The sequence below is a fragment of the Sceloporus undulatus genome, chromosome 2, assembly GCF_019175285.1.
Source record: "Sceloporus undulatus isolate JIND9_A2432 ecotype Alabama chromosome 2, SceUnd_v1.1, whole genome shotgun sequence".
Classification (NCBI taxonomy): domain Eukaryota; kingdom Metazoa; phylum Chordata; class Lepidosauria; order Squamata; family Phrynosomatidae; genus Sceloporus; species Sceloporus undulatus.
In genome coordinates, this window is record NC_056523.1 from 238,767,147 (window position 1) to 238,783,078 (window position 15,932).

The 15,932-nt window shown below is 36.3% G+C and overlaps 1 protein-coding gene across 50 annotated transcripts in view; it reads left to right on the forward strand.

Moving 5' to 3' along the window:
- PTPRD (protein tyrosine phosphatase receptor type D) overlaps window positions 1-15,932 on the forward strand; it is a 1,118,901-nt gene that overhangs the window by 1,005,241 nt on the left and 97,728 nt on the right. For all 50 annotated transcript variants that reach the window (XM_042455420.1, XM_042455423.1, XM_042455433.1 and 47 more), the window contains one exon: window positions 6,789-6,886. In XM_042455420.1, the coding sequence (XP_042311354.1) occupies window positions 6,789-6,886 (98 nt within the window). The remainder of the gene's footprint in view (window positions 1-6,788; window positions 6,887-15,932) is intronic.

A 15,932-nucleotide genomic window follows, 5' to 3' on the forward strand; every position in this document is an offset into this window, starting at 1 on the left:
GATTTTTTAAACTTCAAGGATTTTGCAAACCCCCCACAAAATTCATTCCTAAAAGCAAAGACTGAGATCCTGCATCAGACAAAAACTATGATGTTATTTCCCTTTCACACTTTGACTTCCAAAACCCTTCTTAAAATCCAAACAGTCAAACCAAATGGTGAAATTCTGTGGTGTTGGCAAGTAGAGTGCCAAAGAATGACACTCCCTAGCCCCCACCCAACAGCAAGCAGCAGTGACAAGCAGAAGCAGGGACCACTCTGGGATCCTATCCCAAAGCTTCATCTTTTCACCACTCACTGGTGGGAATGGGCTAGACACATCATCCTTCAGTGCCCCACTCACTAGCATGCACAACTCTAAAGTGCATTTAAGGTAGGTTCTGATCGTTTGTGATCATGGCAATGGTACCACAACCGTGAATGTAAATACCAAAAAAGCCTAACATACAAACTTAAAACTGTATAACAGGATCCCAACCTGATTATTTAGAAGGAAATACACCATTTTCAGTGCAAACATATTATTTTTGTGCAAAAGTCCCCTTTGTTTTTATCACTTTTTTTGGTGCGGTGGGCCCTTGGTATCCACTTGGAGTTTACTCCAGGACTCCCCAAGGATATCAAAATCCATGGCTGCTCAAGTTCCATTATACAACATGGTGCAGTAAAGTAGCCTTATAAAAATAGCAGAATTAAGCTTTGCTTTTTGGAATATTATTTGCAGGGATGTGGATGGTTGAATTAATGGATAGAGGGGTGATTATATAAACATGAGAGGAGCAAAAAACAGTCACAAAATGCCAAAAAAGTACCATAGTAAGAAAACATTTTCTCAAAGGGGTGTTTCTATATGTTATGACACCTTTTATTACAAAGGATGAGAGTATTATTTAGATGACTAGATGAAGGCCAGTGAATTTTTTCCCTCCCATTTTTTACCCACGTGGGACAAAAAGTGGCTCACACCATACAATGAAACAGTACCGCTAAAAACAATCTGGAATATAAGTATTTTAAAAATGTATTTATTAAATAAATAAATAAATAAATAAAAACTTTTTTTAAAAAAATAAAACAACATTATGCTTACATTATATTTTTGCTGCTGTTTGGCTTGAATCACGCTCACATGTTTTTACATTTCTGTGTCATTTAATTTATTCTCTCCATCTCTGTTTTAATTGGGAGGGGGATAAATAACATGTTGCTTCTTGAGGTTCTTTTGTGTTACTAACATACTGTATAGGAGACACCTATATATTAATCAAAATGATACCAGGCACCAAAGTATCAACAAAAGGCCTCTGCTGCATTTTGTGTAGTATTTTTAGTTGGAAAGCACCTTTGATCAACAGACGTACAGTCCATGGTCACCATCTGAAGAAATCCTTTGCATGATCTAAGGACAGTATTTAGGACACATGTACCCTTAAAGAAGAAAAATCTTCTCTAAAATTTTAAAAGGCATATCAATAACACTTGTAAACTCAATACATTTCAGAGAGTGAGCAAACGGGCCTTTACTATGTTGGAAGATATGAGGTTTTGTTTGGCAGACTTTAAAAAAAAATGTATATGAATTGAAATTTTACTGAACAACATTAGAAATAATAAAGAAATAAAGGGACTCAAATGGAAAAAGATGGAATATAAAATCAGAGGATATGCAGACGATTTGGTGTTAATAGTAGAAGAACCGCTGGGAACCATACAGACAGCTTTTTCAGTTATCCAAGAATTTGGTAAATTTGCGGGCCTAAAGTTAAACAGAACAAAATCAAACATTTTGACTCTAAATTTGAAAGAAGCCGATACAGTAAAATTGGAAAGTATAACAGGATGTCAAATATCTAAAAAAGTGAAATATTTAGGCGTTTTCCTTTCAAAAAAGAATTCGGAACTTTTTGATCTAAATTACTCTAATTTATGGAAGGAGATAAAGGAAGATCTCTCAAGATGGGGAAGATTACAGTTATCATTAATGGGTCGAATGGAAACTATAAAAATGGCTGTATTACCAAAACTCCTGTTCTTGTTTCAAAATCTTCCAATAATTCAAAACGAAAGAGTTTTCAAAATTTGGGAGAAAGAAATTTCGAAATATATTTGGCAAGGGAAAAAACCTAGAATTAAATGGAAAATTATGAAAGAAGCCAAGGAAAGAGGTGGACTCGGGATTCCAGACTTGAGGTAATATTATCATGCGTGTACTATGATATGGCTAATTCCCTGGATTAGAATATCAGAAAAACCACTGTTAAACCTAGCAAGATTTAATAAATTATATGGATGGCATGGATATCTATGGTATAAGAGAGTCGAGGTGAACCGTCAGTTTGAAGACCATGTCATCAGGAAATCATTAATAAACGTTTGGAAGAAAGTAAAACAAACATTCTATAATCAAATACCTACTTGGTTGTCACCCCAGGAGGCTTGGAACATAATTCTTCCCTTAGAATCCACCACTCCTCTAAAATATAAAGATTTAATTAAATGGCAGAACAACAGACCTTTATTGAAATCTAGCATGGAGTTGGCTGAGGAAGGTATTAATTGCCCATGGTTCCCTTATTTGCAATTAAAGGAAAAGCTCTTGGCGGATGGAAAACAATATGGGTTTATGATCAAAAATAATGAATTGGATGAAATTATTTTTAAACCAGAGAAAGGTATGATTTCTAAATTATATAAACTATTTATTTTTAGAGAGATGGAACAAGAAACTATTAAGGAATGCACAATAAAATGGGCAAGAAACATAGGTCACACTATAAATTTAAATGCATGGGAAAGAGTATGGGGAAGGGATCTTAAAATAACTCTGTCTATGGACATGAAGGAGAATTTATACAAGATGGTGCATCGCTGGTATTTAACCCCATGTAAACTGGCAAGAATCAACAAAGGAAAGGAAGGAAGATGCTGGAAATGTATGGCTAATCAAGGAACATTTTATCATATGTGGTGGCTATGTCCCAAAGCAAAAATATTTTGGAGGAAAATACATATGATAATTTCAAAAGTGCTTAAAAGACAAATAAAATTTGAACCTGAATTATTTCTTTTGAATATGGTGGAAAGTAAAGAGGACAGGAAACAACTTAAAATTTATCCTCTATTTAGTAACAGCAGCAAGGATGGTTTACGCGCAGAACTGGAAAGATAAAGAAGTTCCTTCCATAGATGAGTGGCTTATGAAAAGTCTGGAAATGTTAGAATTGGATAAACTTACAATGTATTTAAGAGGGAAATGGATAGACGACTCTGAGGATGATTGGACCCGGCTTAAAGAATTTTGTAACAAAATTTGGATATAAGATCTTGTATTAGTAGCCTTTTGGATCTCTCAGAAAGAATATATGAAAAAACAGCTGTAGGCTTTAAATAACAACAAAATTTTATTTATATATGCAACCTTTCTTGTATGCTAAGTATGATCTATTATATGTTCCAACTATAAACAACAACTCCAAGTATTGTAGTAAGAGATGTAAGAGGTATGACATAACATACCTGTAACAAATCACAAACCAATATTAACCAAAAGTCGGTAACGACCACTAGTAGTAAGAATACAATTATAATATTGCTCGAGATACAAGTCAAGCAAAAAATAATAATAATAATAATTGTTTAAGGGTGGGAGGGAGGGAAGGGAAAGGGTAAGGTGATTTGGGATGTAATAAAAAAGATTAAAATTGTAAGGTACATAGAAAACATGTTAGCAATCGGAGAAGTAATTATATATGAAAATGCATTATGACTATGATCTTAGTATATAGTTTATGTAATATTAGAATTAACTTCAAGCCCTGTACATAACAATGGATTACTATTGTATCTTTAAAAATAAAATCTAAAAAAATGTATATGCATTTCTTTTTATGAGATTACTTTGAAACGTATTAAAAGGAACTCACTTTATATTAATCATAAATCAAGGATCACCAAATAGCTAATTCTGGAAGTTGTTGAGTTTGAAATTCCTTCCAAAAAAAGAAAAGTAGAAGTAAAAAGAATTTTATGCCAGTTTTAGATGAGATTCAAACATTTAACTGCAGAAGAAAGCTGAGAAATATAAATAGAAAAATATAAACATAACACTTGGGCTACTTGCATCTTTCAATATGAATGCTTAACATAGAGGGAAAGGGATCTAATACTTTATATTCCTAGGCAGTAGTCCTATGCACACTATGGATTCTCTTTTAGGACATTGTGACTTACCTCTCTGTAAATGTACGTAGTTTTGTGTTTTTAGTCATTTCTTTCTGATTTCTCTGTTTTGAATAATACTTAAATAATTCTTCAGAACCACAGCAATCTGGCTAACATAATAAAATCTAAATTCAGCATCATAGCCATCTGGCTAATATATTGAAACTTGTTTGCAGTAAACTGGTCCAAAAATTCAACCATATAGTTCAAAATGTGGATATGTTAGTGGTCTGATATGCTTACTATTCATCCGAGTGTTAAACGGACACAGGAGAATTGTGCATGCAAGATGATGATACGTTTGTCGTTGTGAAAACTGACTGAATATGACGGTCTTCTACTGCTGTTACTAATTTCTTTCCCATTTCCAATTGGCTTTACTTTTTACAGCTTTGAGCAGTAATTCAGTCCCCTACGCTTCCCTGATTGGCTCTGTGTCCTCCCTCTCTAGCCAAACTACCACTCAGTCCTTATATGATAATAACTCTCTCCCACGATTCGCTCGAAAAGGTCTAAACATCTTTGTCTCTATTATTTTCTCTGTACAATCACTGTTTTAGATGTTCCATCATTCAACTTCCATTTCTGAATAGGTTTAGCATTTTCTTGTGCCTTTTTTAAAATTTGTTTTTGTTTTACCTTTTTCCCATGGGGTGCTCGTTCTGGATTTAGATGAAATAAACATGGTGGCTATGTTGAAAACATTTCCCCCAGCTTAAATGTTGCATTTGATGAAATGGGAGATATCAAAACTGATGCATATCTTTAAAAAATAATGTAACTTTCCTTTCCGTGAAGTAGTTTTCCAAAATTTTTGGCGGCTGCTTCTGATTCACTTGATCTTGAAATCTATCAGACCACAGACCACACATTCCAAAGAACTATTGTTCATATAATTACTTTGGCTTCTCAATAGTATGCAATACCACAAACAAGATTTGGATGATATGCTGCTAGCCCTGCCTGTGGACTTTATTAAGCTATGTCAAAATGTAGCAGAAGCCATTTCTTTTCTCATTTTTTGTGGTCTTTTTAAGCGCAGCTGTCCTGCAATAGCTGCAGTGTAGCTTTCTTAGAGCATACCTTACAAATTCATGGTGGTGAAACAGCCTCACCTATGGAACGTGTGGCTTCCAGTCTGAGCCCCCCACTTTTCCCTTCAGTTACCATGCTTTTGTTTTATAGTTTCAATACATCATGGGGTTCGCTAGTTGAAAATATTCTAGCCAACTATGTGTCTCCCGGCAATAAGCTGTTTTGTTCTAGGCATGCTTAATTAACGGAAAACATTTTGATGGGTGAAAAACCCACCCATATTGATTGGTTGAAAAGAAATATCCACCAAGAGTGGACTAGCTAAAATCTTCAGCTGGCAGATCATGCTAGTTGACCCCACATTTCCTCTTTCACCCTCTATTCTCTACCTTTCCCCATTGTATCCTTTTCCTTGTCTCCCTCCCATCCCTTCTCTTAGCCTTGTCTGTATCCACTATTTTTTCCATTGGTAGACAAAGATGTTTACACCTGAAGTAGATTGTAGGTAATTTCTGGGGGTTGAAAAGGGATGGGGTTGAGATGTTATTTCCTTTGAGATACTAGGGTAAGATGGATGTTTGTGTTTAGCCATACCAAGTCTATACAACCCCTGCTTCTACAATCTGCTACTAGTGAAAACATTTTTGAAGCTCAAAATGTCTGATGTCTAATCTTGTCTTTATTGACCGTTGTCTGTAAGCAGCTGTGCATGTTAGTCTGGCAAGCCATAATTGCATGTAAATGTCCAAAATTTTATACAATATATTTCTTTTAAAAAATAAACATTCAGTTTTCCCTTGTCTTAATTAGTCAACCTATGTTAGCCAGTTCTTTAGTCCTTGAAACACAACCATCACTTTCCAGGCATTGAACTATTCACATTTTGAAAGAGAAAAAAAATTATTTGTTTTTCCTTTCCTTTTTTAAATTTATTTTTACACGTTTTTTTACAGGATCAAATGTCTCTAGTTATCATGGTAGCTTACATTTTTAAGTTAGTTTCCCCCATGAATGAGTTTATTTTCTGCCAGTACTATTCTGTCCCGTTAGTCTTCTTTGGATGGTTTATCCTTTCCCCCAGTTCATCTTTTGTTCACTTAAGTCCCATTCACACCATTTTCATTTCATACAGTGTAAGAAAAGGAGTCTGATAATGATGTTTAGAGTCATTACTCAAAGTAGAAGTTAGGTCTAACTGTCTCATTTTCCCCCACCTAGCTAACTTCATTAAGTCTTGGCATAATAACTTTTTATATTTCTTTGAACACTAGGAATGTTAGCTTTGGAAATATGCTTGATGAATTTTATTTTTATTTTATTTTTATTGTTTAGTAATTTAGTTTCAAAGCTCATCTCTCCAGAGCATGTTTTGCTTTGAGTGAATTAAATTATATGCCTGCTTCTGTCACCAACAACATCTTTACTATTTACACATTTATAGCCATTCTAACTGCTGTACTTTTTTAAACTCTGGATTTCAGGACCTGTTTGTGATTGTTTCTCAGTGCTCCTTTCATTTCTCTCCTTCAACAGGTATGGCTAGTCATCCACCAATCCCTATTTTGGAACTTTCAGATCACATCGAAAGGTTGAAGGCCAATGACAACTTGAAATTTTCCCAAGAATATGAGGTAATTTTCCTGAAATTTTAGTGGAAAACTGTAGTTACATTGAAGGATCAATTTCATTGGGCCGGTACAGACAGGCCAGAATAAAGCTGCTTCGGGTCACTTAGGAGGTATGCTGTTTCAATGATGCATGCGTCCTAAGAGGCCAGAAGCTGCACCAAAGCTGCATTCCAGTCCTAAGGACTGAAGCATGGTTTTGGCATGGCTTCCAGACTCTTAGGACACATGCATCATTGAAACAGCATACCTCCAAAGTGACCCGAGGCAGCTTTATTTTGGCCTGTCTGTACCGGCCCATTGTCTTTAGTCTATAATCCTAAGGATGCGTTGTTAGAATAACAGAAATACCTCTCATCAAATAAATTCAGTGGAATTTACTTCGAATGAAGTAAGACTGCCATCCTAAATATTTTTATTAGGTATTAAGCACAATGGAATGCAGTATGCTTACTAAAGATTAAATCCGCATCGGATTGAATGATATATGTGTGTGTGTGTGTGTGTGTGAATGTGGGATGGTGCTCTTCATTTTTTGTAATATTGTAATATTCCAAACATTTTAAATTTCACATTATATTTGAAGATAATTTTGACTTGGTAAAAGGTTGTTCTAAACATCATCTAATAGAAAAGTATTCTCTTGCAAGTGATTAGGCATAGAGTGTAATAGCTGCTTTTCAGGAGGTTTCCAGTAAAACAAAAAGAAGAAGTCTATCCGTCTGTCCATCTCTATTTCAATTTGGAAGTGAAAAAAGAATGAGAATACAGTTGGACTTCCACATCCATGGATTCTTTATCCACAGATTCAACTATCCACAGTTTGAATACACACACACACACACACACACACACACACACAAGCAAACCTTGATTTTGCCATTTTATATAAAAGACATCATTTTACTACACTATTTTGGTATCCATGGAAGATCCTGGAACCAACCCCCAACTGATAACAAGGGCCCACTGTAGCTTAGTGAAAATGAGGGAAGAGTGATATCATAGGAGGTTAAATGACAGAGAAAGTAAAGCAGTGTTTTGATTGACAATGCATTCTAGTACACGATAATAGTTATTATTTACTACTGTGCATTATTTGCCGTTATTGATCCATATCTGCTTGTTAATCCCAATTAGATTAGCCCTATTGGGTTAATGAAATTTATGTGTTTAAGTTTTATTCAGTCTCCATTGAATCGCTGGGTCTTCTTTAGTTCATACTAAAAATTCAGTTTGGGTGATTTAGCTTAGGTCCAGATGGTATGTGTGTGTGTGTGTGTGTATTAAAAAAAGCAGTAACAACAACATGGAAATTGCAAAAACCTTTACTGAGGAAGAACGATGGCACTCTTTAAACATCCAAAATACAGAAATTGTGAAATTATATTAAGTTTGGTTCCATCACCATTTCTAGCTTTGACTCTGGAGACAGTGGTAAATTCAGTTTAATTTAATCAAATTAATATCTAGCCAGCATAGTGTAGTGGGGTTTGAGCATTGGATGATAACTCTGGAGATGAGAGTTCAAATCCCTGCTCAGCCATCGAAACCCACTGAGTGGCCTTGAGCTAGTCACATTCTCTCAGTCTCAGGAGAAGTCAAAGGCAAACCTCCTCTGAATAAATTTTACCAAGAAAACCCTGTGATCAGGTCACTTCAGGGTTGCCATAAATTGGAAAGACCCACAACAACAAAGTATAAATAATTTTGGATAAAACTACTGAAAATGAAATGGATACTTCTTTTTCATGATTTCATATAACTTTCTATGAAGCTTAAATATTGTATCCAATAAATAATTTGTGGGACTAAGTAACAAAGGTCCTTTCAATACCTTATGCATTACTCTAGAAGGTGTGTTGGTCTCATCAGTAAACATTTGATACATTGACTGTCTCCATTGTTGTTATAGACTGTAACAGCATCAAGTTGTTATTATCTGATTGATGAATAATTCATGAAATTTGTATTTTAAAGGTATCATAACAGAAAGCATTTATGAAATACCCTTTTAATATCTGATAGATTACATTTCCCAGGATACACACTGACACACAGATTTTACTCTCACATCAATACATCTTAGAGGAAGGAACTTGGACCACTTCCATTTAACAGCATAAACTATTAACTGGTTCTTGAAAAGGATAGTATGGTTATCATGCAGAAGGAGACATGTATTCCAAATGTGTAAGCAAATTCTAGAATTTTTCTAGCTTTTGTTTCAGTGATCCATGAACTAAATACCCCTCAAGTAGTCAGTGAGATCATCATATTTCTGATCAGTCATGTTTGTAGTTTTAATGTCTTTTTGAACTTCATCATAGTAAGTATCAGTGGCTATTTTAAAAATTCAGTGTAACCATTTTCCTCAATAATCTCCTTAAAGTATCCAGACACATCTCTTTCTTTCATCCTGATCACTCCAATAGTTTTTGTAATGCAGTAGCACACGTAGTTAACAGTGGTAATTACTCCAGTTCATAAAGTACTTCACTTTTGTACTGAATATGCAGACAATTCAAATTACAGTCAGCCCTCCATTTTCATGGGGGATCCGTTTTGGGCCCCTCCCCCCCCACATAAACAGAGACTCTCACATATTCAACCCCCATAAGCTTGAATGGGGCACACCCCTGTGAGCAAACAGGGGGCATGGCCCATTGAGGATAATGGAGGTCGCCACCCCCCCATGAATAATTAAAAACGCAGATCTCAAGTCCGTGAGAAAGATGGGGCGACTGTGCTTACCACCAAGCTGGCCATTTGGCAGTGTATACATGTATAAATTAATTCGTTCCCCTTACTCCCATATTAGATGGTTAGAATATCTTTTCTGAGGGGCTTATTTTAATTAGAATGATAAAAGCAAAACATATTCCATCACTCTTTTATAAATCTACATTGATTGCCTATTTGTTTATGGGCTGAATTCAAGGATTTAGTTGTGACATTCAAAACCATAAATGGCCTAGGGTTAGAGCAGCTTTGGGGGAAAAAACACAATGTTAAGTACTCAAGGTAAAACTGCTGAACCCTTTCTCTAATATAGGGTGTTATAAAAGATATAACTTTGGTTTGCCATGACCAAGATTTAAAACACCAAAACCCTGGCCCCATTATAGCAGGCTTTTCGTTGGGCAGTGATTACAATTCAGGTATTATTTTACATGTTTCTGTTGATACTATTCTAACTAAACCAGGGATAAGTAAGCTATGGCCCACCACAGTATCCCCAATCGCAACAAAAAATGGCATAAAAATGCCACCCAAAACCTCTGGGGAACATCGATGCCGATTCAAGCTGCTCAACCTGTCTTAGATCCAAAATAGCCATTGGTTTTAAACCCAAACCAGAAGTGATTATGTTATAAGTTATTTTAGAATAGCAGATTTATTTTGTTTTCATTTGTGCTGTATTTTTGTGTGTATTGCTAACACTGTTTATTTTCTAGTGACAAGATAATAATTTCAGAAATAAATAACTACTGTTAGAGTGAGCCTCTGCTGCTTGGGAGCTTAGTTATGAAAGTACCAACAAGGAAACAGAGAGCCTGAGCACACCAGCACTAAGCGCTGGCTTGAGGGCAGTGTGAGGACCTGGCGTTTAGAATGCCATGCCCCCCAGTCACCTGGAAGCTGCGCCGGCAATTATACACCAGCCGGCTTACAAGTGACTTGAGAACATTGTACCACTCACCCCAGAGCTGGCGAAAAGCTAGCTCTAGAGCCGAATAGGTGGCCTTTTTCTGCCCCCAATAGGGCAGAAGCTGGCTGGATTGGGGCTGCAGTTTACAGTTGCCACAGCCCCAATCCGGCTCTCTTAGGGGCAGAGTCACACCGCCCCTTTGGAGCCGTCTGTTTTGCCCCATAGAAAGTAAAACTCAAGCACTGGCTATCAGTGGAACCAGCAATTTTATGGGGCAAGTGATATATTTGGACTACAATTCCCAGACACTCTCAAGCTCTGAGAGTTCTAGTTCAAAAGATTACTATCCCAAATTATGTCCCTGACAATGTAATATTACATTAAAACCCCACCTATTGATTTAAAAATCTTTGACCCAATCCTCACAGATTATTATGAAGTGTAGGCAGTTTTACCATTCATCAACACACACACAGGGGTCAGAGACTAATGACTCTGAGATTAATGTAACAGTGACTTTGTAATACAATAATGAATAAAGAAATTTGGATTTATTAGTACTATTCACATTCCATTTGACTATATTTGTGGGTAGAACAGAAACTAGACAATTTTAATTTTTTTTCTTATATAAATTGAGTGTAACCTTTATACCAATCAGAGTTAAATTCAATAACTAGAGTATAAATATACAGTACAGTTAAGTATCTTAAGCAGGAGAGGTTTAAATAGCAATTGAACATCTACTATTGAAGTACAGAACCCCAGTTGCATATCATTTAATGATGCAGTGCTAGAGAAGGCCTTGAGCCTGATCAGGAAAATAATCTCATTACTGTCAAGGAGGAAAATGCAGTCTTTTGTATTCAATAAAATATGTTGACTTGAAGGTCATTTTAGAGTTTAAAGTTATACTTAGCAACAACCAAGAATGATTTTTTTTTTGCCTGTCGTATATAATTACTTGAGAGCTCACTGTCACAAAAATCATCCTATACAAACTGTGACTGTCATTTAGTTGCATTCTGTTTTTCTTTTGTGTATAGTCATTTATTTCAAATTTCACAATAATTTGTAAATTCATGTAATGATGAACTTTTCAAATATGTCTGTACCAGTTTCTTTTGCTATTTACTCAAATGTTGATGGCATCAATGGAATCTTTGATATGGTCTTCTAGGTGTTGCTGGCCTACAGTGCCTGTTGTCCTAGACCATTGTCTATGTTGTCTGAGATTATGGGTGTTACTAGAACATCTGGAAGGCAACAGGTTACTCAAGTTAATGTGAAGCAGGATTAGGCAACAGACAGGTTGCAAGTGACCACTCATCTGATCTTGGGGCTTCTCAAATCCTCCAGAAAGTAAGATTCCTATTTCAAACACCCCTGCTCCTCATGAACCTAGGTTTGACCAAATATATTTATAGGAAACTGGAGTTGCAGAAAGTTCTGGATTTAGATTTGTGACCTGCAGTTGAAAGGGATTGTCTCATAGACTTTCGGAACTTGCCAAACTTCTATATACTCACACACACAAAGAGAGAGAGAGAGAGAGCGCAATAGTGGAAAGAGTTGCAATTTATGGTGACAATTCAAAGACCTACATTAAGCAATGAAGTTTTACTTCAGGTTCCCCTCAGTTCTGAGAGAAATTTGGGATGTAATGAGGGTTGCTCTTCAAAGACAATAACAAATATCAATCAAATTTTATTGCTTTTGACCAAAGGTCATTGCACAGCACAACAATACATATAACAATATAACAGTATAACAATACATGTAAATTATAAATAACAAATAGAAAATGTCAGTCAGAAATAAATAGAGCGCCATCAGATAGATTCCAGTAGTTATTCAGAGACCATTAAACTAAAAACCTATGCAAAGAGAAAAGCTTCTATTTGACATCTTCTTATGATCCTAAGAGGTTTTGCTGGGATGTGATATGGTTTTTTTTGTTTGTCAGTTGGTTTGTTTTTGGTTGATTGAGATATGTGTGTGTGTGTATTGCTGCTCATTCTGAAGACTTTCACAGCCAGCTATCACAGTGTAGATGGTTGATTTGGGGTCCAGCATACAGTAGTCATCTTTCTAATCAAAATCTTTCAAGGAGTAAAATAATGTTTATGTAATTACTGTAGACTCTCGTATATAATTTTAGAAATTTTGGTCAAAAAAATTGACTGCAAAAAAATGGGTCAACTTATTCATGGGTCAATGTAAGTACTGACTTATTATTTATTTTTATCCCTTCCCTTCTCTTAGTAGAGTGTGAAAGGCAAGAGTTTAGTCTGCCCCAGAGTACCTAAAAGAAGCACTAATCCCCTCTACTGTCTCTGTTATGACACTGCATCTGACCTGTTTGAATGCCTGGATGGGAAAATGGGAGCAGTGGCAGGTCTTCAGTGCTTTTCCTGAAAGGAGTGCTAAGAGGAATTGGACTTTGATAGATCTCAATAATACATTTGTGTATGTTTATCAGCTTTTCTGGGTTAAAATCAGGCAAAGGTAAAGCTTATAATCACTGCTAATACAGGGCCTGAACAGACAGACCAAAATGAAGCTGCTTTGGGTCATTTTGGAGGTATGCTGTTTAAATGACACACACATCTTAAGAGGCTAGAAGCTGCACCAAAGCCATGCTCCAGTCCTTAAGACTGGAGCACGGCTTTGGGGCAGCTTCCGGCCTCTTAGGATGCATGCATCATTTGTTTTTATTTTTTTTATTTATATACCGCTATTCCAAAGATCATAGCGGTGAACAGCAAGTAAGCTAATTAGCAAGTAAGCTAATTTGCCCCCAACAGTCTGGGTACTCATTTTAGCGACCTCGGAAGGATGCAAGCCTGAGTCGAGCTTGGGCCCTTTTGCTGGTCTTGAACTCGCAACCTTGTGGTCTTGAGTGAATGGCTGCAGTACAGGCATTTAACCACTGCGTCACCTCCAATGTGACCCAAAGCAGCGTTATTTTGGCCTGTCTGTTTGGGCCCTTAGTACCCTTTTTTTTTTTTTTTTTTGCTTTGCCTTTTCATCTTTTTTGACATATATTTTGACATGTTCCCTCCTCATCCATCCAGCTGATAGGGTAAGCACAACCAGCTATGCCTGCCACAATTAATAAGTTCTTTGGCATTGTTTTCCTTTGTTTCATCTTTTACATCCTTTGTTACTTGCCCCTAAGTTCTACTCATGACTTATCCACAGGTCATAGCAATATCCATAATTTTGTCCCAAAACCTGCACTCAATTTATACACGAGGTTGACTTATAGTTGAGTATATACGGTATGTTAATGTGGGAGGGAGTTGTTTACTTTCACTTCTGTGTTCCTTGGTAAATTATGGTTAGTGGCATATTAGCTTACAGATTTGCCAATTGTGCATTGCATTGTTATTGAAGGCATGCTACTTTGATTTGTCAGAGTGAATTCTTCTAGCTCAAGGGTGAATAACTTTGTCCTCCTTCAGGTGTTTTGGACTTCAAACATCTAGTATCACCAATGGTGAAAGATTATGGGAAGCCAAACTTCCCTCAGTCTATAATGTTCTGCATTTGTCTCTATGTTTGAATGGCTGTTTCTGAATCATGCAAATATTTGCATTTGTCAGCATTTAAAACTAATACAATGTTCTTATTTGGAGATAACATTCTTTGGAATGTAATAATAATGAGGTAATATTAAATGAGAACATACCACCCGAAAATATAGAATTCAAAATATAACTTGAAGCAGATTTCCCCCAGAGCATTATAATGTGCAAAAGGCAACATTACAACAAATAACCACTTACATCTTAATTGCTGCTAGAGCATTATTTTTCTAAGGCTTTTAGAGTCCTGTTTTTAATCATCACTTGTTTGGCACTTAACAGTCTGGGTACTTTATGTTACTTGACATAGGAAGACAATATTGTGGAAGTGTAGCCTTTTGTTTTGAGGTTGAGCACTTGCTGTGTAACACACCTTAATAGCAAATACTAATAATAGCAACCTAGTGTCAGTTCAGCTCAGTGTCAGTTTGCTGGCATGACAAACTATGCAAATATGGCTATACTGTAGTAAAAGGGCAAGTCCCTGTAGAGCTTCCTGGATTGTTCTGTTCTCTGTTTTTTAATCTTGATTCTGGCTGTGTGTTTGCTTCGGTGTTAAGTAGGTCCATATATGCATCTTAAAACCAGAGGCTGTTTCATATTATCACTAAACCTTTATAAGACAGAGAAGTAAATGTGCATGAACATTAAGATGGAATTTCTTCATGTAATGTGCCCACAAGCATTTCACACGTACAGACAAGACATGTGGCCAAGCAACATCAGTGTGCTCAAGATGGCAAACCTTATTAAAGAGGAAGAACATAGAATCCAAGACACATTGGGTGCATCTACACTGTAGAAATAATACAGTTTGACACCACTTTAAGTGCTTTAGCTCCATCCTATGAAATCTTGGGGTTAGTAATTTTACACGGTATTTAGCCATCTCTGTCAAAGAGTGTTGGTGCCTCACAAAACTATACATCTTGGGATTCTTTAGGATGGAGCAATGGCAATTGAAGAGGTGTCAAGCTGCATTATTTCTATAGTGTAGAAGCATCCAATGCTGTAGTTTGCCTTTGCCTTTGCCTAAGCTTACTGCAAATGGCAAGCTTTTGTCCCTCCTTCCCCCTCTGCTCAGTTAATTAAGTGCAAACTACTTTTTAACTCAGTTTGCCATAACTAAAATATGTTTTAGACAAAGAGAGCAAGTGTTAAAACTGGAACATAGTAAGAGTGGCTGAAAAACTGAAAAATCCCTGTCAAACTGGGGCAGTTGCTGGCTGTGATGTAACCATGTGCAGAAGGCATGATTCATAAAATTAGTCTTCCTCAACAAGATTTTCATGTGCCCATTCCTCCACCATGAGAAGAACATGCAAGACTGTACAAACTGGTCCAGAGAGACAGCAGTGTAAGGAAGAAAGCATGCAGTAGCCTAGCTTGCCAAAGTGGCTGTACATCATTTTAATGGCTCTTCTCATCAAGCTTGCGCTGTACGATAAAGGCAGCCTTTTGCGTTAACATTTAATATTCCTGAAGGTGAAATCATCTATCGGCTCTGTGCCAAACTGCTGTAAAGCTGGAAGATTTTACTAGACTTTGTCAGTGACTGTGAATCATCAGAGTTGTGGTGGAAGATGTAAATGATTTATTAAAGTAGATTATATTTTGTGATTTTATTTTTAAGCATGAACCTACAAAACAAAACAAAAACAAGCTTTATAAGCAAGATGGGCAATGTCTTTGTGTGCTTCACTGCAACATCGAATGCTGTCATGAAATAAATTTCACTGCACAATTTCAGTTCCAGTCACTCTGTATCATGTTTTTCACAGCTATAGAAGGAGGCTGATACTACAAGTAA